The sequence below is a fragment of the Podarcis gaigeae genome (assembly GCF_964106915.1).
Source record: "Podarcis gaigeae genome assembly, chromosome: Z".
NCBI lineage: Eukaryota > Metazoa > Chordata > Lepidosauria > Squamata > Lacertidae > Podarcis > Podarcis gaigeae.
In genome coordinates, this window is record NC_139691.1 from 12,369 (window position 1) to 38,550 (window position 26,182).

At 47.9% G+C, this 26,182-nt stretch overlaps 1 protein-coding gene and 1 long non-coding RNA gene across 4 annotated transcripts in view; one reads left to right on the forward strand and one right to left on the reverse strand.

Moving 5' to 3' along the window:
• Positions 1–7,317: 7,317 nt before the first annotated feature.
• Positions 7,318–26,182, reverse strand: part of LOC310836181 (14 kDa phosphohistidine phosphatase-like) — a 48,461-nt gene continuing 29,596 nt past the window's right edge. The window contains exons 2-3 of one of the 2 annotated variants that reach the window (XM_083721085.1): positions 11,117–11,212; positions 7,318–7,457 (exon numbers count right to left, since the gene is read on the reverse strand). In XM_083721085.1, coding sequence (XP_083577211.1) covers positions 7,447–7,457; positions 11,117–11,212 — 107 coding nt within the window. In that variant the 3' untranslated portion in view covers positions 7,318–7,446. Of the gene's footprint in view, positions 7,458–11,116; positions 11,213–17,797; positions 17,889–26,182 lie in introns of those variants that run through there. The other variant, XR_014559903.1, reaches the window with a different exon arrangement.
• Positions 15,839–17,328, forward strand: LOC310836182. Of its 2 annotated transcripts, none has more exons than XR_014559904.1 (3): positions 15,839–16,556; positions 16,693–16,752; positions 16,935–17,328. It is a non-coding gene; the product is annotated as an uncharacterized lncRNA (long non-coding RNA). The 2 variants fall into 2 exon arrangements; XR_014559905.1 differs by having other exon boundaries at positions 16,968–17,328.

Genomic DNA, 26,182 nt, shown 5'->3' on the forward strand with positions numbered 1-26,182 from the left:
GGGCTCCCAGCCTGGGTGCATAGCGCGGGACAGTCTTAAATCTTTGCTTTGCCCCTGCTGTGGAGAACATTGCAGAGTTGATTTTTAAGGGCTGACACACACAATCTCCCCCAAACTGTATTCTGAAGCACTTTCCAAAGAATCATATGCTGGTGGGTGAGTGGGTGAGTATATATCGGGCAGGGACCCCAAGGGTCATCCAGTCCACCCTGCTACAAGGCAGGAATCCCCCCTTCTGCAGCTGCAAGTTCAGTTCCGCCAGGAAGCCCCCCTTGCCATCCCCTTTTGTCCTGCCTGATGTTGCAGATATATGCTAACCTCCAGGCACGGGAAAAACCATGAGCCTACTCTTAAGACTCATAAATGTAGAAAGTGCTTTTCTTTAGAGCACCTCGCTTAACACTGCAAGCTGATGCAAGTGTCCCAAACTGGTGGGAAGTTGCTGGTTTGTAAATATTAAATATTCCTACTTTATTGATCTGAATTACTCAAACGGCTTTTAGTGCTGCCCACTAAAGCAGGGGCTGGTCCCCATTTATTCTTGTGGTGTTCAGTTCAGAGTATATGCTCAAAAAATCAAACATTAAGCAATGGAGGGTTGCCCTGAAAGCTGGGGTCTTATAGACCAAAACTGGGTTTTGGATGCTCCATTAGACAAACCAGCCAGCTCTGCCTCTCTAATTCACTGGACCTGCTTGCAAATTAATTCTCTTTTTTAATGTATGCCTCTTCCAAAACATTTATCTTACGATTTAACGTGAAAGTGAACCACTTTTGGATCTCTGGTTGGATTACGTGGATAAATCGATAGATGAAAAATCGGTGCCTTGAGTAATTACCTGGTTAAAGCAATGGTGCTAGCCTACCCCAATCAAATAAAAAAAATTATTTTACTATATTTTTATTGTACTGTACTGTGTTGGTTACGGGGGATGCGGCCAAGCCCCACTTGGGTGGGTGTAATATATCAGGAGTGGGTTGTTGTTTTTTAAATGTTCTTATATGTTATAAGTCTTTCTATTTTTCCCCTTTTACCTTCATGACTTTTCCTCCACCTCCTCTTCTCCCTTCATCACGCGAAGTTTCCTCCTCCTCCTCCTCCTTCATTTCAGAACGGGAATTCAGCAGAGCAGACCTAAGAAATATCAATAATGTGGATTATTTTCACAAGAAGGGAAAGAGGGATCCATGTCAAAGCAAACATATAATATGTCCAGCCCAGATTCCAATGGAAGAAAGATTCAAGTGGGAAAGGAGCCTCCCTGGAAGAAATGTGTTTTTCCTCTTTATTTTTTCTTGTTTCTTCTTTCTGAAGCCCTCCCCCAAGAATCACCTAATGGTGCATCTGGCTGGAAGGGACCCCAAGGGTCATCCAGTCCCACCCGCCGCAAGGCAGGAATCTGCGAAGGAAGCACAAGGGTTCATTTCATGATAATAATAATAATAATAATAATAATAATAATAATAATAAGTGGCGGAATTGGGATCTGGAGGAATTAGCTGGCTACAAAAGCAGTTTCCATTACATTAAGGGCGGCCTGAGGGGGAAAACAAGGGAGATCTGCACTTTATTTTATATACAGAAGAACTGATTCTCATTCTCACAGCCAGTTCCTCTGGAGTTGCTTCTCCCCCCAATTCCAATATATAAAAATAGTATACTGCTAAGGCTTGGGGGGGGGGAGAGGCCGTGTCCCCCTTGGGGGGCTGTGATTTAGAAGAAGAAGAAGAATTTAATGATATTAACAATGTATTCCTCTTTCCCAGCCACCAACAGAGTATTTTAAAAAACGATCAAAGGAGAAATTTCCCTCCGCCTTTTCTAATCCTGATAACAAGGATAATCCTCATTTCTTCCCCGAAAGAATATGGAATAATTCGACAAAACGTGACATCTTGCCAACTTCCCTCAGCTTTTCCGAAGAAGAAGAAGAAGAATTGAAAGCTCCCACCTCACGCGCTTCCTTCGAGAAAAGGGGAGGGAGACGCGGAGGAGAAGCAGCGCCACGCGGCCTGACCCCGCCCATGCTGCGGCCTGGCATTGGCCCACAGCCCGACCTATCGCCGCCGAGGTTACTCCTGCTGCTAAGCCCGCTGGGCGCGTGCGCGGAGCGAGGGGCTTCCTGCAGCGGCCATTTTGGACGAGGGCAACGGGACTGAAAGGGGGGGGGGAAAGGGCAGAAGAGGCGCCGCCGCCGCCGCCGCCATGTTGGTGAGGGCCGTGGGCGGCGATAGGCGGGCCTTTGGGCCAATCCCAGGCCGGGCGGTGGGCGGGGCCAGGCCTTTCCCGCTCTTTCTCCTCCCAGCTGCTTCTCCTCAGCTGTTTCCCACGCCGCGCTTTGATGGCAATAACGGATTATTCGAAGTACTTTAAAAAATATTTTCATTGTTATCATTAGAAAAGCCTTTGGGAAGTTTGCAATACAGTATGTCTTGTCGCGCTTTTCATATTCTGTGGGGAGTGGCTGGGGAAGGGGAAGAAATGAGGATGATCCTTCATTTTAAATTCTTATCATTCTTATAAAACTTATAAAAGTTTGTTGTATATTATGTTTTATCGTGTTTTTAAATACTCTGTTGCTGGCTGGGAAAGAGTAATCAATGATTATTATCATGAACTGTTCCATTATTATTCTTATTCTTATTATTCTTCTTATAAATCTCACCCACCCAGGTGGGACACGGCCTCTTCCCCCTAAGCCTTCACAGTAGAGGATTTTTCTTTCTTTGAACTGGGGGAGAAGCAACTCCAGAGGAACTGGCTGTGCTTATTATTATTTTTATTATTTATTACCATTTCTAGGAAATAAAAGGGCAGATCTCCATTGCTTTCCCCGTCTGTATTGTGCAGATGAAGCACTGCTGGGCTTGGGAAGCAGCTCATTCCTCCACTTCTTCTTCTTCTTCTTCTTCTTATTATTATTATTATTATGATGATGATGAAATCAACCCTTGTGCTTCCTTCTCAGATTCCTGCCTTGCGGCGGGTGGGACTGGATGACCCTTGGGGTCCCTTCCAGCTAGATGCATAATAATAATAATAATAATAGTAATAAATTATATGATTCTTGGGAAAGGGCTTCAGAACGAAGAAACAGGGGGGAAAGCCCCTTTCTTCCCACTAGTCGTCTGCTGGCTCCTTTCCCGCTTGATTCTTTCTTCCACTGCAATCTGGGCTGGACATATTCTATGTCTGCTTGGACAGGGACCCCTCTTGCCCTTCTGGGGAAAATAATGGACATTCTTGATCTTTCTTAGGTCTGAATTCCTGCTCTGAAAAGGAGGAGGAGGAAGAAACTTCGCCTGATGAAGGGAGAAGAGGAGGTGGAGGAAAAGTCAGCTGCAGGCATGAAGGTAAAAGGGGAAGAAATAGAAATATACACATAACACTAAAGAACATTTTGAAGCAACCCCAGTCCTGATACATCACACCGACCCCCCCATAACCAGCACAGGAAAAATACAGGAAAGTCTTGTTATTTATTTGATTGGGGCAGGGCAGGACCTCCTGGCTTCTCCCATGTTGGCGAGGTTTGTCTCCTTTTCCTTTTCTTGTTAGGCCATCTAAAGGGGACAAAGCAATGGGTTGGAAACTGAATTGCTTCAGATGAACCATTGCTTTAACCAGGTACCATCTTTTTCGCTCCCTACTCGTGTAAGCAGCTCCTCTCCCACTTTCCTGTTATAGAAATATACACATAACACTTGATACGGAAGGAGGGGGGGCACCTTTCCCCACCTCCTCCTCCTCCTCAAAGGGGGCCCGAGGCGATGACCTCGGCAGCGCCCAGCTCCTGAAACCCCCCTACACCGTTGCACAAGCACCACACTATACCCCTTCACTTTCTTTATACGGGCGGAATAAGCCCTTCTTTCTTATGCCTTCCTTTCGCCCTATTTTAACATGAGTTGACCGTATCAAACTACGTCCTCCATTGACTATAATGGCCGCGCCTCAGCCAATCAGGAGCATGCACTCCCCTGCAGCAGCTAGCTCAGGGAGCCCTTGCACGCCTCATTTAACCTCCTGACAAGTTGCTGACGCCCCCCTCCCCCCCCCCCCGCGAGAACAATGGAACCGAAACCAGTGACCTCGTAAAACTGTCAAAGTCTTGTTACAATGTATCCATTTGTTTCCGTTTTCAATATGCAATATACACTTGACCGGCAAAGGGGCCGAAAGCTTCGGAAAATGATATAAAATCAACCAAAGCTCCGATTTTCTCCATTTTGACGTCGTTCTTCTCTGTTCCCTCTGGACTCCATGTTGCTGCCCACTTCCATAATCCCCTGAGCGACAGGTCACGTACTCAGGAAGACCCTAATCCGGTTGGATCGTTCTGCCAAACCCTTCCTCCGGGCAATGCCAGGTGGCAGACGATGCATATCTGTTCCATTGTTCCGTCATCACCTGTACTCAGGAAACATTTATCCATGCTTATCTATGCATATTCCCCACTCTGCATATCTCCCCCTCCCTTCCTGAAGTGCTGATCTGTGAAACCCCACCTTTCTGTAATGTATTCATGACGTTTTTCTGTGTAACCCAACCTTCCCATAATGTATTCATGACGTTTTCTGCACTGTATTCTGGGACCTGGAGGGAACTTTTAAAAGTTTATGTCGCCCCATTCTCGGGGTTCAATCTCGCCTTGAACCTGTTGGCCAATAAACTCGGATCTCCGCATCTTGCTCCGTCTCCGGCTGAACTCATTTCTTCCGCTAGGACCCGCGGACTCGGTCCGACGAGCTGGGTGGCAGGGCAACTCCGCACCCGGAATTTTCCGTAACACACTTAAAAACATTTTTAAACAACCCCAGTCCTGATACATCACACCGACCCCCCGTAACCAGCACAGTAAAAATACAGGAAAGTGTTTTTATTTCTTTTTCTTTTATTTCTTTGATTGGCTTCCCCCCACGCCTCGTGTGGCCACTGCTGGAATAGACATAGATAGGGAAATAAACAGTGCCCTCGTGTGGCCAGGACTGGAATAGACATAGATAGGAAAATAAACAGTGCCCTCGTGTGGCCAGGACTGGAATAGACAGAGATAGGAAAATAAACAGTGCCCTCGTGTGGCCAGGACTGGAATAGAGCTCAATAGGAAAATAAACAGTGCCCTCGTGTGGCCAGGACTGGAATAGACATGGATAGGAAAATAAACAGTGCCCTCGTGTGGCCAGGACTGGAATAGACAGAGATAGGAAAATAAACAGTGCCCTCGTGTGGCCAGGACTGGAATAGACATAGATAGGAAAATAAACAGTGCCCTCGTGTGGCCAGGACTGGAATAGACATAGATAGGGAAATAAACAGTGCCCTCGTGTGGCCAGGACTGGAATAGACATGGATAGGAAAATAAACAGTGCCCTCGTGTGGCCAGGACTGGAATAGACAGAGATAGGAAAATAAACAGTGCCCTCGTGTGGCCAGGACTGGAATAGACATAGATAGGGAAATAAACAGCGCCCTCGTGTGGCCAGGACTGGAATAGACATAGATAGGAAAATAAACAGTGCCCTCGTGTGGCCAGGACTGGAATAGACAGAGATAGGAAAATAAACAGTGCCCTCGTGTGGCCAGTATTGGAATAGACATAGATAGGAAAATAAACAGTGACCCCGTGTGGCCAGGACTGGAATAGACATAGATAGGAAAATAAACAGTGCCCTCGTGTGGCCAGGACTGGAATAGACAGAGATAGGAAAATAAACAGCGCCCTCGTGTGGCCAGGACTGGAATAGACCTCAATAGGAAAATAAACAGTGCCCTCGTGTGGCCAGGACTGGAATAGACCTCAATAGGAAAATAAACAGTGCCCTCGTGTGGCCAGTACTGGAATAGACCTCAATAGGAAAATAAACAGTGCCCTCGTGTGGCCAGTACTGGAATAGACCTCAATAGGAAAATAAACAGTGCCCTCGTGTGGCCAGTACTGGAATAGACCTCAATAGGAAAATAAACAGTGCCCTCGTGTGGCCAGGACTGGAATAGACCTCAATAGGAAAATAAACAGCGCCCTCGTGTGGCCAAGGACTGGAATAGACATAGATAGGAAAATAAACAGCGCCCTCGTGTGGCCAGGACTGGAATAGACATAGATAGGAAAATAAACAGTGCCCTCGTGTGGCCAGGACTGGAATAGACCTCAATAGGAAAATAAACAGTGCCCTCGTGTGGCCAGTACTGGAATAGACCTCAATAGGAAAATAAACAGTGCCCTCGTGTGGCCAAGGACTGGAATAGACATAGATAGGAAAATAAACAGCGCCCTCGTGTGGCCAGGACTGGAATAGACATAGATAGGAAAATAAACAGTGCCCTCGTGTGGCCAGGACTGGAATAGACCTCAATAGGAAAATAAACAGTGCCCTCGTGTGGCCAGGACTGGAATAGACATAGATAGGAAAATAAACAGTGCCCTCGTGTGGCCAGGACTGGAATAGACATAGATAGGAAAATAAACAGTGCCCTCGTGTGGCCAGGACTGGAATAGACATAGATAGGAAAATAAACAGCGCCCTCGTGTGGCCAGTACTGGAATAGACATAGATAGGAAAATAAACAGCGCCCTCGTGTGGCCAGTACTGGAATAGACATAGATAGGAAAATAAACAGCGCCCTCGTGTGGCCAGTACTGGAATAGAGCTCAATAGGAAAATAAACAGTGCCCTCGTGTGGCCAGGACTGGAATAGACATGGATAGGAAAATAAACAGCGCCCTCGTGTGGCCAGGACTGGAATAGACATAGATAGGGAAATAAACAGTGCCCTCGGGTGGCCAGGACTGGAATAGACATAGATAGGAAAATAAACAGTGACCTCGGGTGGCCAGGACTGGAATAGACATAGATAGGAAAATAAACAGTGCCCTCGGGTGGCCAGGACTGGAATAGACATAGATAGGAAAATAAACAGTGCCCTCGGGTGGCCAGGACTGGAATAGACATAGATAGGAAAATAAACAGTGCCCTCGGGTGGCCAGGACTGGAATAGACATAGATAGGAAAATAAACAGTGCCCTCGTGTGGCCAGGACTGGAATAGACATAGATAGGAAAATAAACAGTGCCCTCGGGTGGCCAGGACTGGAATAGACATAGATAGGAAAATAAACAGTGCCCTCGTGTGGCCAGTACTGGAATAGACATAGATAGGGAAATAAACAGTGCCCTCGTGTGGCCATTACTGGAATAGACATAGATAGGGAAATAAACAGTGCCCTCGTGTGGCCAGTACTGGAATAGACATGGATAGGAAAATAAAGAGTGACCCCGTGTGGTCATTACTACTGCCAGAGGAAGTGGGACTTACAGGAGATCCCTCCAAGCTGTTTCGAGGATGAGCCGGAGAAATGGCCAGAGCAACTGCAATCCTCCAGGACCAGCCAAGCGCCAAAACGCATCAGGCCGGGAGAACCAAGGAAGGTAGCGCAAACGCCCATCAGGCGCGTTCTAGAGAAAGAGACAGGCTTCTGGGTTAACCACAAAGTTCATTTGTTTGGCCCCCACATTTGACTGAGTATGCGGTTGAGCAGTGTCAGAAACTCAAGATCTATAAGCCCATTTTCATACTTTCAGATGCCCCAAACGGATATCGTGTGCCCTGGCTCTGATTTACGTTGGAGAAGAGGCAGATGGGACTACCATCTTCGTTTGTTTTTAAAGGGAACAGCCAGTGGCGTAGCGTGGGTTGTCAGCACCCGGGGCAAGGCAAGCAATTTGCGCCCCCTAACCCCCAGATGTGGCGCCCAGTGCGGCCGGCCCCCCTGCACCCCCACGCTACGCCACTGCAAGGGTCATCCACCACAGTGGGTGATCGAAAACTAAATTTTAATTGCCTCAAAATGAACGTGCCATAAAAGCATTTTTGCAAAAATTAAATGAATGACACTGTTTGATGGTATGATCACCCAGGATCATGTTATGTCCTGGGACTTCCCTAATTCAGTCCAATTCCATCTGTACAGCTAGGGGCACAACACAGCAGAGAACAGGTGAAATATGAGTGGTGCAGAGAGGTGATGGAAAATTATTCAAGACTCAACAGCATTCCTGGGCAGATGTTCAGCAAGGAGTAATTAGAAAGACGAGCATGCACACTATGCCAAAAGGTCAGGAAGCTCACTATGTATCTTGTTACAGCTGGGTCCTAAACATATGCAGTTGAAAGTTGTTAAAATGGACCTTGCTAGGCCTCTAGAATCTGAAACTACAGCGAACTTCAAGCACACAGTACAGCAGCCATGAAATAGATGGCATGTGTATCTCTCTGTCACTTTTGTGCCGCTTAGTCAACTTCGCTGCTGGTTACGTGAGACCTTGGCATCCTTCAGGATGATATGATTGGAAGGTAACCCAAGGTTGTCAGCATTATGAGATCTTATCTACCTGAAGAAGCAACAGCCATGAAACCAAAACAAAGGAGAAACCATGGCATGTTTTGGAAAATCAGCGCTGCTGTGTGTCACAGTTGCCTTGTGATCAAGCAAGGGTCCCTGTTACATTAGTCTCATTCCCGCTTGATTTTGGCAATTCATAGTCTTGGGGCCACATTAAGAATGGCATTAATGCTAAAGATGGGAAAGTCCATCTCCTGGTTCAGTTCCTGATCAATATAGAGTGTATAGAGAATAATTTTCTGTCTCCTCACACTCCTTCCTGCAACCTGCTGGCTAGTCCGTTCTGCTCTGCTTAGGCAAAGAGCATAATACGTATTGCCCCAGCCTGGTAACTGTGAACTTTATTCCAACCTGCGGATATGTTTGTGAATTTATAACTTCTATTTCACAACTAGATGGGGTGAGGGCTTTTGGAGACTGTTTTAACAATGTTAGTGACTTTGATTGCTTTGTTAATGCAATTGCCCTTTTTAAACTAATGATTTACTCTTATTATTAAACCATACATATATTATTTTCTACCATATTGTTTTAAGTTGCTTTATTTCATGCAATGTCATATTTATTCATTATAATATTTGCTTGCCGCCAACTTAAATAAAATATCAAGGCAGCATATTACAGTATATACAATAAAAACATAGACTACAAAAAATTAAAATAATAATTAAAATGACTGGCTGATCAAGAAAGTTTGGACAACTGCATAGGTCTGTCAGCATAAAAAGATATCCGAGCAACACTTGAGCAATTGATAAAAATTGTTTTAAATTTAGAAGTATAATATTTGGAAAGTACAAAATAAGGTATGAAACAAGGTAATAATTTGCTGACATTCTTATTATAAATAATGCAGGGTAAGGAGATGTGAGGAAGTCCAATCAGTTATATAAGAAAAGTTGTACTGAATGGTTGGTTATATTTTTCTCTTTTTTCTTTTTTTCTTTTTTATTTCTTTCTTTCTATATGGCTCTTTGGTATTTTGGTTCTGGCTTTTTGGTGTAGGGATCTTGTATTATGTATTTGAAAATTTAATAAAATATTTATAAAAAAATAAATGAATATTTTTATGGGTGTGGACAATGAGGAGCGTTTCTTATGCTTAATATCTGCAACACATTGAGTGCTCGTCCAGAAAAGTTGAGACTCACCCTCCAGTGCTATGCTCATGAGGCGCTTTCCTTCTCGTTGCTTAGGACTTCGTAGCAGCAGCGGGGGAACCGCCAAAAAAGCCCCTTCGGCGCGCGGGAGGAGCGAGCCGCCCGCTTTCCCGCCCTCGCCGGTCTCCTGGGGCGCACGCAGCGCTCGCGCCCTCCGCAGCCCGCCCAAACGCGCGCCAATGCCGGGCGACGCGCCCCCTCCGGGAAGCGCGACGTAGGCGCCGCTCCTGCACCCGACGGCCTTTTCTGCAGGGCTTCTAGCTGCAAGCGAGTGTGCGCGCAGAAGGCGGCGCCTGGGCTGGGGAGCGCGCAGCCTCGTCCTTTCCTTCGCAGCCAGCACTGTGAGAGAGAGAGTGAGCCACCAGGACCAGGTAGGGGCAGAGAGCTCCGAGTGCGCCCCCAAAAATGTTGCGCCCGGTGCGGCTGGCACCCCTTGCACCCCCCACGCTACGCCACTGGGAACAGCTGTAACCTCAGTGGCTTTGCCTGCAGAACACCGCACGCTCAATCCACGGCTTCTCCAGGCCTGAAACTCTGGCAAAGTGCTGCCAGTCAGTGTTGGCATTACTAAGCTAGATGGAGTGGTGGGTCCGACTCCCTATAAGGCAGCTTCCCAGGTTCCCATTTATGCTACGGATCTGGGTGTGAGGCTGGCTGTCCCGTTGAGTGTGGTTCTTTGCACATCTGGAAGACGACTGTGTCACCTCCCATCCCCCTCTGGAAGGTGCTTTTTCGGCTCAGGGGAAAGGGCAGGCAGCCCCAGCAGCTGTAGACTGCAGCATCCTGAATGAAGGGCGGGGGAATTCCCCTTGCAGCCCAAGGGTTGTTTGAGGCCCCCACAAAGGAGCTGATCTGCAGCTTGAACCCAGGACCTGCTCTCTCACCAGGCTGCTCCTCCAGCTGCCAATGCCACCCCTGGAACCTGTGTGACTCTCAAGCGTGGCTTGTGTCCAGGAACCTGGGAGGATGTCTTTCCCGTGGGCGCAGCTTTTCCTCTTGAAATCAACAGCCCATGCAAGTTTCCAGCCCTTCTGGCCATCGAGATGAGCCTGGCCGTCTCCGAGGAAATCTGGGGAGGCTGCGGTGGACTTTCCAGTGGTCCAAGGGGGGTTGTGTCTTCCTGCCCGGCCTCTCTTTCCTGCCCTCTTTCTCCCCTGCACCCTTTCCAAGCAACCACGGAGGAGGGAAGGAAGCGGAGCCCTGGATCCTCCGCTCGCAACTGCACCAGCTTCCCTCCGCTTGGAAGCAGGAAAGTGGGAGAGGAGCTGCTTACACGAGTAGGGAGCGAAAAAGATGGTACCTGCTGAAAGCAATGGTTCCTCTGAAGCAATTCAGTTTCCAACCCATTGCTTTGTCCCCTTTAGATGGCCTAACAAGAAAAGGAAAAGGAGACAAACCTCGCCAACGTGGGGGAAGCCAATCAAAGAAATAAAAACACTTTCCTGTATTTTTCCTGTGCTGGTTAGGGGGGGTCGGTGTGATGTATCAGGACTGGGGTTGCTTCAAAATGTTTTTAAGTGTTATGTGTATATTTCTATTTTTCCCCTTTTACCTTCATGCCTGCAGCTGACTTTTCCTTCACCTCCTCTTCTCCCTTCTTCCGGCGAAGTTTCTTCCTCCTCCTCCTTTTCAGAGCAGGAATTCAGACCTAAGAAATATCAAGAATGTCCACTATTTTCCCAAGAAGGACAAGAGGGGTCCCTGTCCAAGCAGACATAGAATATGTCCAGCCCAGATTGCAGTGGAAGAAAGAATCAAGCGGGAAAGGAGCCAGCAGACGACTAGCGGGAAGAAAGGGGCTTTCCCCCCTGTTTCTTCGTTCTGAAGCCCTTTCCAAAGAATCATATAATGGTGCATTATTATTATTATTATTATTATTATTATTATTATTATGCATCTAGCTGGAAGGGACCCCAAGGGTCATCCAGTCCAACCCGCCGCAAGGCAGGAATCTACAAAAGAACCACAAGGAAACTGCATTTAATAAAAAGTGGAGGAATTGGGATCTGGAGGAATTAGCTGGTTACAAAACAACGGCTTCAAGCAGTGCTTCATCTGCACAATTCACTGTTCAGGTCCAGTTTCCAATACATTAAGGGTGGCCTGAGGGGGAAAGCAGTGGAGATCTGCACTTTATTTTATATAAATAATAAATTAATTATTATTATGATCATCACAGCCAGTTACTCTGGTGTTGCTGTAGCCAAGGGGAGCTTCCCCGACCCAATTCCAATAAATAAAAATACTATACGGTTAAGGCTGTTGCCATTACTGGAAAAGAAATCGATAGGAAAATAAACAGTGCCCTCGTGTGGCCAGGACTGGAATAGACATGGATAGGAAAATAAACAGCGCCCTCGTGTGGCCAGGACTGGAATAGACATGGATAGGAAAATAAACAGTGCCCTCGTGTGGCCAGGACTGGAATAGACATGGATAGGAAAATAAACAGCGCCCTCGTGTGGCCAGGACTGGAATAGACCTCAATAGGAAAATAAACAGCGCCCTCGTGTGGCCAGTACTGGAATAGACATAGATAGGAAGATAAACAGTGCCCTCGTGTGGCTAGGACTGGAATAGACATAGATAGGAAAATAAACAGTGCCCTCGTGTGGCCAGTACTGGAATAGACATAGATAGGGAAATAAACAGCGCCCTCGTGTGGCCAGGACTGGAATAGAGCTCAATAGGAAAATAAACAGTGCCCTCGTGTGGCCAGGACTGGAATAGACATAGATAGGAAAATAAACAGTGCCCTCCTGTGTCCAGGACTGGAATAGAGTTCAATAGGAAAATAAACAGTGCCCTCGTGTGGCCAGAACTGGAATAGACCTCAATAGGAAAATAAACAGTGCCCTCGTGTGGCCAGGACTGGAATAGACCTCAATAGGAAAATAAACAGTGCCCTCGTGTGGCCAGAACTGGAATAGACATAGATAGGAAAATAAACAGTGCCCTCGTGTGGCCAGGACTGGAATAGACATAGATAGGAAAATAAACAGTGCCCTCGTGTGGCCAGAACTGGAATAGAGATGAATAGGAAAATAAACAGTGCCCTCGTGTGGCCATTACTGGAATAGACATAGATAGGAAAATAAACAGTGCCCTCGTGTGGCCATTACTGGAATAGACATAGATAGGAAAATAAACAGTGCCCTTGTGTGGCCAGGACTGGAATAGACATGGATAGGAAAATAAACAGTGCCCTCGTGTGGCCATTACTGGAATAGACATAGATAGGAAAATAAACAGTGCCCTCGTGTGGCCAGTACTGGAATAGACATCAATACAGGAAAGAGGGCAAGGGGCCAGAGGGGGGAAGAAAGGACGTTAGAGGCGGCGGCGGAGGCACCATGTTGGTTGAGGGCAGCAGGGGCTAGACTAGATTTCTGCATCTCTGCATTTCAGGGATCAGACTAGATGCTTCTGGGGGTCCTTGCGGAGAAGGAAGGCCGGAGGGACCCCCCCAAAAAAAATCTCCTCTGGGAGGAGTCCCAACAGTACCTAAGGGGCCTGGCTTCTCCTCATTATTATATATTATAATATATTATATTATAATATTGTCAGGGTTTCAGGGACAGAGAGCGAGGGGGAGGGGTCCCAGGGTGACGAGGAAGAGGACGACGATGACCCGAGGTTGTCAGTGAGTCCGTCAAGTGAATCCGAGGATTCCCAAAAGGGAGCCCCCCTGGTCAGGCCAAGGGGCAGTAGAGAGGGAAGCAGTCAGAAGCAGGGGAACGAAGAGGGAATCCCCAGTGGGGGTTGGAGATCGGGACCGGCCTCTCCGTCGGAACGGAGTGAAGGGGGTGGAGTTGCCAGTGTGTCAGAAAGAGCAGAACAGGGAGCAGAGAGGGGAAGGAGTTCGGAGCAGAACGTCCTGCCGGAAGGGGAGGAGTGTAGTACCGAGAGTAGCGTAACGGTCGAAAGGAAGGTCAGAGGCAACGTACGCGCGCCAAGTTCAAATGTGGAGGCGCGCGGAAATGAGGAGAGCCCTGAGGAGGAGCCTGGTCCCAAAGCACGAAGGAGGGGGGAGCAGGCGTCAGAAGACTCAGCCTCGGGGGAGTCCCGAAGGGAGGGAGCACAGGGGGGCAGGAAGACCCTGCGGAAAAGGAAGGAGAGGAAAAGGTGGAGCAGTACAAGCCTCTTAAGCTGGTGCAGGGGCGGGACTGACTCAGAGGGGACTTCAAACATCTAAGAGTAAAAGATGCTGAGCCACGGAGCTTGGATGTAACGACAACAATGTTCTTCAATAAAACCTTTTGTATATAACTTGGACTGGATTTTGGTCTCTTGTGAGCTGGGACCTCGGGTGGCTCTGACAAATATGATTCTTGTTGTTATGTTATTATATTATATAATTATATATCCTGTCATTTTATCCAGGCACCCCCAACCTGCAGCCCTCCAGATGTTTTGGACTACAATTCCCATCATCCCTGACCGCTGGTGCTGTTTGCTATCACTAGCAAACATGGGAGTTGTAGTCCCAAATCATCTGGAGGGCCACAGATTGGGGGTGCCTGGATCCATAAGCTGCCGGGAGTCCCTGTCTGGGTTTGCTGGGAATGCGTGCTATTAATGATAATAATAATGATGATAACGAGGAGGATGCTTCAATTTGAAGAATCGTTACTAGTTTTGTAATGATTTCGCCATCCTAAATTTCTCAAAGCTGCCTGGGAGGAGGGGAGGGTATAGGATAATATATATGTCAGGGGCTCAGGAGCAGAGGCACAGGGGAGAGAGGAAATGGAGAGCGAAGGGGAAGAATCGGAGGGCAGCGTAGGGGAGTAGGACAGTGGCCCGAGAGATTCCATGAGCTTTTCCAGCGAATCAGAAGACTCCCAGAAGGGGGCACCGAGGGCCAGGGCAAGGGGGGTCCCAGGGGGGACGCGCCAGAAGCAAGGGGCCAGCGGGGACTCCCAAAGCAGCAGCGAGAGATCAGGACCAGCTCCCCCACCAGAGCGTAGTGGGGGGGAAGAGTCCCATGCATCAGGGCCAGCGTCTCCTCCAGTAGGGAGAGAAGATGAGTCAGGGCTGACCACGCCTCTATCAGAGAGTGAGGAAACGGAGGGGAAGTCAGGTCCAGCTAGCCCCCCCGAAGGGGGAAGCAGTGACAGGAGCAGTGTAACGGTCAGGAAAAAGGTTGCCGGCTGGGCGCGGGCGCCAAGTTCGAATGTACAGGCGCGCGGCACGGCAGGAAACCCGGATTGGGAACCAGGTCCTAAAGCCCGCCGGAGGCAGGGGGAAGACTCCGGGGACTCAGCGTCAGAAGAGTCCAGAACGGGCGAGACCCCAGCGGACAGGCGGACCCAGAGGAGGAAAGAGCAGAGGAAGAGGTGGAGCAGGGCTAGAGTCTTAAACTGGTGTCTGGGGGGAGGAGATTCAGACGGAGCTTCAGCGGTCTAGGGTTCGAGACGTAGAGCTGCGGGCCGCGGCTTGGAAATCGAAACTGAACGTCAATAAAGACTTTTGTATATAACAAGGAACTGGCGTTGGTCCTTTGTGAGCTGGGACCTAGGGCAGCTCTGACAATATATATATACGTATTATACATATCTATATACACACACACACACATAATAAATATATACGTAAATATACATAATAAATATAGACATTGGCTCGACCAAATGACTTAAACCATTCCTATGAGTTTGCCAAGAATTTCTCGATGGCTCAAGATTTCTCAAAACCTCAAATGAAATGTAAAATATCCATCCTTGATCCTGTTTCTGCCCCCCCAAACTATCCCTTGGCGGGGAGTTCCAAAGGAGGGAGCTGCTCTCTGCAATGGATCTTTGAGGGCAAGTCTCAGGGGGCAAGCCTTTGGATTTCGAGGGCAAGCTGAGCTGTGGCTCCAATTCGAACCCAGGACCTGAGCCAGTTGCCCCACAGGTTCTTTCCCCCCGGCGAGGCTGGTCTCTGCCCCCCAAACTCTGCTGACACCGTCCAATGCCTGCCTCTTCCCAGATCAGCAAGTGGCGGGCAGTTCCCCAGATGGTGCGGGTTGGAGAGCAAGAGGCTGGGAGGGCCCAGGATGCCAGAAGGTGCTGGCCTGCGAGTCAAGTGGCAGGGAGTTCCCAAGAAGTAGACTTCCCCACCTCCAGAGGCGAGTGGATTTCTTCGTGTCCAGTGGCAGGGAGTTCCCAAGGTGGCAAGCGCTGCAAGTCTATTCAGTCAGCTGGCAGGCGGGCCTAGATTTACAAAGGGAATTTTCACCCCGCAAGAGGGCGGAACTCGAACCTGCAGCTTCAGCTTTAGCAAGGGATTTCAGCGGAGGGAGGGATGCCCTCGAAGGGGTGGTGTCGCCAGAGACTTTTCACATGAGAGGAATGAAATTTTTATATACAGGGCGGTTCACAGACCAATGAACAAATATGAATGAACAAATAGTATTTCTTATTATCATTTTTGTATTATCTTTTCCTATTCTTTATATTGTCACGGCGTTGGGTTGGGGGAACGGTGCCGGGTTCGAGTTTGGGGCAGCATGTGCACCCCCCTCTCTCGGGCGCAGGTGGCGATGGAGGGGCTGTGCCGTCCTGTGGCGCCTGATGACCTGGAGGTAAGTCTTGGGAGTTGTAGCGCCGCGTGACCAAAGGGTTCCGGGTGCAAAAGAGGGCCAGGGGATCAACAGCTCTGGCTTCTCATGCGATTTGGAATCCGGCTCCTGCGGCTGGAGGAAGCCCCATGGCGACTGACGGAGCTGGGATTGGGCCGGGCCGGGCACCGACGGTGAGTCTCGCACGCTGTACCCCCATGCGTCTGGGGCGGGAGGCTTACGACCCTGCGAGGTGGGCCAAGGGGATCGGAAGGAAGCGTCGCAAGAACGGTTTGCTCTGAGCCGGGTCTGGGTGCGAGGAACCGGGCTTCTCTCCTGATTATCTCCATCCAGGTGGGCGGCGGGCACCATGCCGCCCGCCTCGCCAAGAAGACCCTTAAAGGCGCCGGCTGCTTCCGCTACCGCATGGCTTTCCGGGGAGAAGGCGGTGAGTTGGGTTTGGCTTGGGTCGGTGGAACTCCCTGCTGCGGGAAGGGAATTCTAGCCGAGCCTCCGACACCTGAACCCCCTGCCCACCTGACTCTGCCTTCCTTTCCCCCCGGGTGCTCCTGTCCGGCCCGCAGGGGGAGCGCCTGGTCTGGCGGGAGGAGTGGCTTCTCCTTGACAGCGGTGGCAAGTTCCAGGTAAGCCATCTCAGAAAGTCTGGGGCCTTTGGGACTGCCTGCCACTGGATGCCCTATCAAGACGTGGGGCTTTTCAGTTCGAAAAAGAGACTCCCAATTCCCCTTTGGGACTCCCTGCCACTTTGGCACGCCTCTGGGGTGAGACATTCAGCAGGTGTCGGATTCAAATTCCTTCCTGGCAGGAGCAGCTGCTGCTTTGAACCCACGTCTTGCAGGCGGTGCTGGAAGCGGGCACTGGCAAGTGGTCTGGCACGGGCGCCATCGCGGTGGACAACGTGGCATAAGCGGCCGGAGGCGGGTGCGAGGAGCGCCGCCAGGTGAGCGATGGTGAAGGGGAGGGGAGGTCCAATGCTTGGGGGATCCGGGGTTCGAGAGACACACGGGCATATGAAGAGAGGCGCCCCAGTTCGAGGGCATCGGCAAGGTTGCCTTTCAAGAGGGGAGGCCCTCGCACCCGGGACTCCCTGTCCCACCCCCAGCCCCAGAGGCAGCCTGGCCCTGAACTACCCGCTTTGCGTTCGCAGGACCAGGTCCGGATCGTGGAGCTGCCCGTCGGCGTGCCAACAGACTGGCCCCTTTCTCAAATTCGACAAACCAGTCAGCTCCCTGCCTCTCTAATTCACTGGGCATTCAAGTATTTGCTTGGAAATTAATTCTCTTTTTTAATTTAGGCCTCTTCCAAAACATTTATCTTAAGATGTAACATGCAAGTTAGCATTTGGGATGTTAATTAATCTCCGCTTGGATTATGTGGATAAATCGATAGGTGGAAGAATCAATTACCTGGTTGATCTGAAGAAATTAAGTTTTCAACCAATTGTTAGTCACCCTTAGAAAAGAAAAAAGGAGACCTCACCAACATGGGGGAAGCCAGAAGGTTTTGCCCTACCCCAATCAAATAAATAACAACACTTTACTGTATTTTTACTGTACTGTACTGTGCTGGTTAGGGGGGGGGTCGGTGTGATATATCAGGACTGGGGTTGTTTAAAAATGTTCTTTAGTGTTAGATGTCAATTTCTATTTCTATTTTTTCCCCTTTTACCTTCATGTCTGCAGCTGACTTTTCCTCCACCTCCTCTTCTCCCTTCATCAGGCAAAGTTTCTTCCTACTCCTCCTTTTCAGAGCAGGAATTCAGACCTAAGAAAGATCAAGAATGTCCATTATTTTCCCAAGAAGGACAAGAGGGGTGCCGTCCAAGCAGACATAGAATATGTCCAGCCCAGATTGCAGTGGAAGAAAGAATCAAGCGGGAAAGGAGCCAGCAGACGACTAGCGGGAAGAAATGTACCTTCCCCCCTGTTTCTTCGTTCTGAAGCCCTTTCCCAAGAATCATATAATGGTGCATTATTATTATTATTATTATTATTATTATTATTATGCATCTAGCTGGAAGGGACCCCAAGGGTCATCCAGTCCAACCCGCCGCAAGGCAGGAATCTACAAAAGAACCACAAGGAAACTGCATTTAATAAAAAGTGGAGGAATTGGGATCTGGAGGAATTAGCTGGTTACAAAACAACGGCTTCAAGCAGTGCTTCATCTGCACAATTCACTGTTCAGGTCCAGTTTCCAATACATTAAGGGTGGCCTGAGGGGGAAAGCAGTGGAGATTTGCACTTTATTTTATATAAAGAATAAATTATTATTATGATCATCACAGCCAGTTACTCTGGTGTTGCTGTAGCCAAGGGGAGCTTCCCCGACCCAATTCCAATAAATAAAAATACTATACGGTTAAGGCTGTTGCCATTACTGGAAAAGAAATCGATAGGAAAATAAACAGTGCCCTCGTGTGGCCAGGACTGGAATAGACAGAGATAGGGAAATAAACAGCGCCCTCGTGTGGCCAGGACTGGAATAGACATGGATAGGAAAATAAACAGCGCCCTCGTGTGGCCAGGACTGGAATAGACATGGATAGGAAAATAAACAGTGCCCTCCTGTGGCTAATAATAATAATAATAATAATAATAATTTTTTATTTATACCCAGCCAAGGCCGGGCTCAGAGCGGCTTACAAGCAATAATAAAAACAAGATGAATGTGTCAGGGGTTCAGGAAGAGAGGCGCAGGTGGGGGAGGAGACAGAGAGCGAGGGGGAAGGATCCCAGGACGACGAGGAAGAGGATGACAATGACCCGAGGTTGTCCATGAGTCCGTCCAGTGAATCGGAGGACTCCCAAAGAGGAGCCCCCCTGGTCAGGCCAAGGGGAGCTAGAGGGGGAAGCAGTCAGGAGCAGGGGAACGAAGGGGGAACTCCCAGTGGGAGTTGGAAGTCGGGACCGGCTTCTCCGCCGGAACGGAGTGAAGGGGGTGGAGTTACCAGTGTGTCAGAAGCAGCAGAACAGGGAGCAGAGGGGGGAAGGAGATCAGCGCAAGACGTCCTGCCGGAAGGGGCGGAGAGTAGCACCGAGAGCAGCGTAACTGTCAAAAGGAAGGTCAGAAGCAACGTACGCGCGCCAAGTTCAAATGTGGAGGCGCGCGGAAGTGAGGAGAGCCCTGAGGAGGAGCCTGGTCCCAAAGCGCGAAGGAGGGCGGAGCAGGCGTCAGAGGATTCAGCCTCTGGGGAGTCCCGGAGGGAGAGAACACAGGGGAGCAGAAAGACCCTGCGGAAAAGAAAGGAGAGGAAGAGGTGGACCAGCACAAGCCTCTTAAACTGGTGTAGAGGCGGGACTGACTCAGAGGGGACTTCAGCAGTCTAAGGGTAACAGACGTAGAGCCACGGAGCTCGGATGTAAAACCAAGAATGTTCTTCAATAAAAGCTTTTGTATATAACCCGGACTGGACTTTGGTCTCTTGTGAGCTGGGACCTCGGGTGGCTCTGACAGAATGATTACAAACTTAAAAACAAAAATAAAACACAACAATACTGGAATAGACATGGATAGGAAAATAAACAGTGCCCTCGTGTGGCCAGGACTGGAATAGACATGGAGAGGAAAATAAACAGTGCCCTCGTGTGGCCAGGACTGGAATAGACATGGAGAGGAAAATAAACAGTGCCCTCGTGTGGCCAGGACTGGAATAGACATGGATAGGAAAATAAACAGTGCCCTCGTGTGGCCAGGACTGGAATAGACATAGATAGGAAAATAAACAGTGCCCTCGTGTGGCCAGGACTGGAATAGACATAGATAGGAAAATAAACAGTGCCCTCGTGTGGCCAGGACTGGAATAGACATAGATAGGAAAATAAACAGTTCCCTCGTGTGGCCTGGACTGGAATAGAGCTCAATAGGAAAATAAACAGTGCCCTCGTGTGGCCAGGACTGGAATAGACATAGATAGGAAAATAAACAGTGCCCTCCTGTGGCCAGGACTGGAATGGAGCTCAATAGGAAAATAAACAGTGCCCTCGTGTGGCCAGGACTGGAATAGACATAGATAGGGAAATAAACAGCGCCCTCGTGTGGCCAGGACTGGAATAGACCTCAATAGGAAAATAAACAGTGCCCTCGTGTGGCCATTACTGGAATAGACATAGAAAGGAAAATAAACAGTGCCCTCGTGTGGCCAGTACTGGTATAGACATAGATAGGAAAATAAACAGTGCCCTCGTGTGGCCAGGACTGGAATAGACATGAATAGGAAAATAAACAGTGCCCTCGTGTGGCCAGGACTGGAATAGACATAGATAGGAAAATAAACAGTGCCCTCGTGTGGCCAGGACTGGAATAGACATAGATAGGAAAATAAACAGCGCCGTCGTGTGGCCAGGACTGGAATAGACATAGATAGGGAAATAAACAGTGCCCTCGTGTGGCCAGTACTGGAATAGACCTCAATAGGAAAATAAACAGTGCCCTCGTGTGGCCAGTACTGGAATAGACCTCAATAGGAAAATAAACAGTGCCCTCGTGTGGCCAGGACTGGAATAGACATAGATAGGGAAATAAACAGTGCCCTGGTGTGGCCAGTATTGGAATAGACATAGATAGGAAAATAAACAGTGCCCTCTTGTGGCCAGTACTGGTATAGACATAGATAGGAAAATAAACAGTGCCCTCGTGTGGCCAGTATTGGAATAGACATAGATAGGAAAATAAACAGTGCCCTCGTGTGGCCAGTACTGGTATAGACATAGATAGGAAAATAAACAGTGCCCTCGTGTGTCCAGTATTGGAATAGACATAGATAGGAAAATAAACAGTGCCCTCGTGTGGCCAGTACTGGAATAGACATAGATAGGAAAATAAACAGCGCCGTCGTGTGGCCAGGACTGGAATAGATATAGATAGGAAAATAAACAGTGCCCTCGTGTGGCCAGTACTGGTATAGAAATAGTTAGGAAAATAAACAGTGCCCTTGTGTGGCCAGTACTGGAATAGATATAGATAGGGAAATAAACAGTGCCCTCGTGTGGCCAGTATTGGAATAGACATAGATAGGAAAATAAACAGTGCCCTCGTGTGGCCAGTACTGGAATAGATATAGATAGGGAAATAAACAGTGCCCTCGTGTGGCCAGTACTGGAATAGACCTCAATAGGAAAATAAACAGTGCCCTCGTGTGGCCAGTACTGGAATAGACCTCAATAGGAAAATAAACAGTGCCCTCGTGTGGCCAGTACTGGAATAGACATAGATAGGGAAATAAACAGTGCCCTCGTGTGGCCAGTACTGGAATAGACATAGATAGGGAAATAAACAGTGCCCTCGTGTGGCCAGTACTGGAATAGACATAGATAGGGAAATAAACAGTGCCCTCGTGTGGCCATTACTGGAATAGACCTCAATAGGAAAATAAACAGTGCCCTCGTGTGGCCAATACTGGAATAGACCTCAATAGGAAAATAAACAGTGCCCTCGTGTGGCCAGGACTGGAATGGATATAGATAGGGAAATAAACAGTGCCCTCGTGTGGCCAGTACTGGAATGGATATAGATAGGTAAATAAACAGTGCCCTCGTGTGGCCATTACTGGAATAGACCTCAATAGGAAAATAAACAGTGCCCTCGTGTGGCCAGTACTGGAATAGACCTCAATAGGAAAATAAACAGTGCCCTCGTGTGGCCAGGACTGGAATAGACCTCAATAGGAAAATAAACAGTGCCCTCGTGTGGCCAGTACTGGAATAGACCTCAATAGGAAAATAAACAGTGCCCTCGTGTGGCCAGGACTGGAATAGACATGGATAGGAAAATAAACAGTGCCCTCGTGTGGCCAGTATTGGAATAGACATAGATAGGGAAATAAACAGTGCCCTCGTGTGGCCAGTACTGGAATAGACATAGATAGGGAAATAAACAGTGCCCTCCTGTGGCCAATAATAATAATAATAATAATAATAATAATAATAATAATAATTTTTTATTTATACCCAGCCAAGGCCGGGCTCAGAGCGGCTTACAAGCAATAATAAAAACAAGATGAATGATTACAAACTTAAAAACAAAAATAAAACACAACAATACTGGAATAGACATAGATAGGGAAATAAACAGTGCCCTCGTGTGGCCAGGACTGGAATAGACATAGATAGGAAAATAAACAGCGCCCTCGTGTGGCCAGGACTGGAATGGATATAGATAGGAATATAAACAGTGCCCTCGTGTGGCCAGGACTGGAATAGACATGGATAGGAAAATAAACAGTGCCCTCGTGTGGCCAGGACTGGAATAGACATAGATAGGAAAATAAACAGTGCCCTCGTGTGGCCAGGACTGGAATAGACATAGATAGGAAAATAAACAGTGCCCTCGTGTGGCCAGGACTGGAATAGACCTCAATAGGAAAATAAACAGTGCCCTCGTGTGGCCAGGACTGGAATAGACATGGATAGGAAAATAAACAGTGCCCTCGTGTGGCCAGTACTGGAATAGACATAGATAGGGAAATAAACAGTGCCCTCCTGTGGCCAATAATAATAATAATAATAATAATAATAATAATAATAATAATAATTTTTTATTTATACCCAGCCAAGGCCGGGCTCAGAGCGGCTTACAAGCAATAATAAAAACAAGATGAATGATTACAAATTTAAAAACAAAAATAAAACACAACAATACTGGAATAGACATAGATAGGGAAATAAACAGCGCCCTCGTGTGGCCAGGACTGGAATAGACATGGATAGGAAAATAAACAGTGCCCTCGTGTGGCCAGGACTGGAATAGACATAGATAGGAAAATAGTGTCCTCGTGTGGCCAGGACTGGAATAGACATAGATAGGAAAATAAACAGTGCCCTCGTGTGGCCAGGACTGGAATAGACATAGATAGGAAAATAAACAGTGCCCTCGTGTGGCCAGGACTGGAATAGACCTCAATAGGAAAATAAACAGTGCCCTCGTGTGGCCAGGACTGGAATAGACCTCAATAGGAAAATAAACAGTGCCCTCGTGTGGCCAGTATTGGAATAGACATAGATAGGGAAATAAACAGTGCCCTCGTGTGGCCAGTACTGGAATAGACATAGATAGGGAAATAAACAGTGCCCTCCTGTGGCCAATAATAATAATAATAATAATAATAATAATAATAATAATAATTTTTTATTTATACCCAGCCAAGGCCGGGCTCAGAGCGGCTTACAAGCAATAATAAAAACAAGATGAATGATTACAAACTTAAAAACAAAAATAAAACACAACAATACTGGAATAGACATAGATAGGGAAATAAACAGCGCCCTCGTGTGGCCAGGACTGGAATAGACATGGATAGGAAAATAAACAGTGCCCTCGTGTGGCCAGGACTGGAATGGATATAGATAGGAAAATAAACAGTGCCCTCGTGTGGCCAGGACTGGAATAGACATAGATAGGGAAATAAACAGCGCCCTCGTGTGGCCAGGACTGGAATAGACATAGATAGGGAAATAAACAGTGCCCTCGTGTGGCCAGTACTGGAATAGACATAGATAGGGAAATAAACAGTGCCCTCCTGTGGCCAGTACTGGAATAGACATAGATAGGGAAATAAACAGTGCCCTCCTGTGGCCAATAATAATAATAATAATAATAATAATAATAATTTTTTATTTATACCCAGCCAAGGCCGGGCTCAGAGCGGCTTACAAGCAATAATAAAAACAAGATGAATGATTACAAATTTAAAAACAAAAATAAAACACAACAATACTGGAATAGACATAGATAGGGAAATAAACAGCGCCCTCGTGTGGCCAGTATTGGAATAGACATAGATAGGAAAATAAACAGTGCCCTCGTGTGGCCAGTACTGGAATAGACATAGATAGGAAAATAAACAGCGCCCTCGTGTGGCCAGGACTGGAATAGACATAGATAGGAAAATAAACAGCGCCCTCGTGTGGCCAGGACTGGAATAGACATAGATAGGAAAATAAACAGCGCCGTCGTGTGGCCAGGACTGGAATAGACATAGATAGGAAAATAAACAGCGCCCTCGTGTGGCCAGGACTGGAATAGACATGGATAGGAAAATAAACAATGCCCTCGTGTGGCCAGTACTGGAATAGACTTCAATAGGAAAATAAAGAGTGCCCTCGTGTGGCCAGGACTGGAATAGACATGGATAGGAAAATAAAGAGCGCCCTCGTGTGGCCAGGACTGGAATAGACATGGATAGGAAAATAAACAGCGCCCTCGTGTGGCCAGGACTGGAATAGACATAGATAGGAAAATAAACAGCGCCCTCGTGTGGCCAGGACTGGAATAGACATGGATAGGAAAATAAACAGCGCCCTCGTGTGGCCAGGACTGGAATAGACATGGATAGGAAAATAAACAATGCCCTCGTGTGGCCAGGACTGGAATAGACATAGATAGGAAAATAAAGAGTGACCCCGTGTGGCCAGGACTGGAATAGACATAGATAGGAAAATAAACAGTGCCCTCGTGTGGCCAGGACTGGAATAGACATAGATAGGAAAATAAGCAGTGCCCTCGTGTGGCCAGTACTGGAATAGACATGGGTAGGAAAATAAACAGCGCCCTCGTGTGGCCATGACTGGAATAGACATGGGTAGGAAAATAAACAGCGCCCTCGTGTGGCCAGGACTGGAATAGACATGTGTAGGAAAATAAACAGTGCCCTCGTGTGGCCAGGACTGGAATAGACATGGATAGGAAAATAAACAGTGCCCTCGTGTGGCCAGTACTGGAATAGAAATAGATAGGAAAATAAAGAGTGCCCTCGTGTGGCCAGGACTGGAATAGACATGGGTAGGAAAATAAACAGCGCCCTCGTGTGGCCAGGACTGGAATAGACAGAGATAGGGAAATAAACAGCGCCCTCTTGTGGTCAGGACTGTAATAGACATGGATAGGAAAATAAACAGCGCCCTCGTGTGGCCAGGACTGGAATAGACATGGATAGGAAAATAAACAGTGCCCTCGTGTGGCCATTACTGGAATAGACAGAGATAGGGAAATAAACAGCGCCCTCGTGTGGCCAGGACTGGAATAGACCTCAATAGGAAAATAAACAGTGCCCTCGTGTGGCCAGGACTGGAATAGACATGGATAGGAAAATAAACAGTGCCCTCGTGTGGCCATTACTGGAATAGACATAGATAGGGAAATAAACAGCGCCCTCGTGTGGCCAGGACTGGAATAGACATGGATAGGAAAATAAACAGCGCCCTCGTGTGGCCATTACTGGAATAGACATAGATAGGAAAATAAACAGCGCTGTCGTGTGGCCAGGACTGGAATAGACATAGATAGGAAAATAAACAGCACCCTCGTGTGGCCAGGACAGGAATAGACATAGATAGGAAAATAAACAGTGCCCTCGTGTGGCCAGGACTGGAATAGACATGGATAGGAAAATAAACAGTGCCCTCGTGTGGCCAGGACTGGAATAGACATAGATAGGAAAATAAACAGCGCCGTCGTGTGGCCAGGACTGGAATAGACATAGATAGGAAAATAAACAGCGCCGTCGTGTGGCCAGGACTGGAATAGACATAGATAGGAAAATAAACAGCGCCGTCGTGTGGCCAGGACTGGAATAGACATAGATAGGAAAATAAACAGCACCCTCGTGTGGCCAGGACTGGAATAGACCTCAATAGGAAAATAAACAGCACCCTCGTGTGGCCAGGACTGGAATAGACATAGATAGGAAAATAAACAGCGCCGTCGTGTGGCCAGGACTGGAATAGACATAGATAGGAAAATAAACAGCACCCTCGTGTGGCCAGGACAGGAATAGACATAGATAGGAAAATAAACAGTGCCCTCGTGTGGCCAGGACTGGAATAGACATGGATAGGAAAATAAACAGTGCCCTCGTGTGGCCAGGACTGGAATAGACATAGATAGGAAAATAAACAGGGCCCTCGTGTGGCCAGGACTGGAATAGACATAGATAGGAAAATAAACAGTGCCCTCGTGTGGCCAGGACTGGAATAGACATGGATAGGAAAATAAACAGCGCCCTCGTGTGGCCAGGACTGGAATAGACATGGATAGGAAAATAAACAGCGCCCTCGT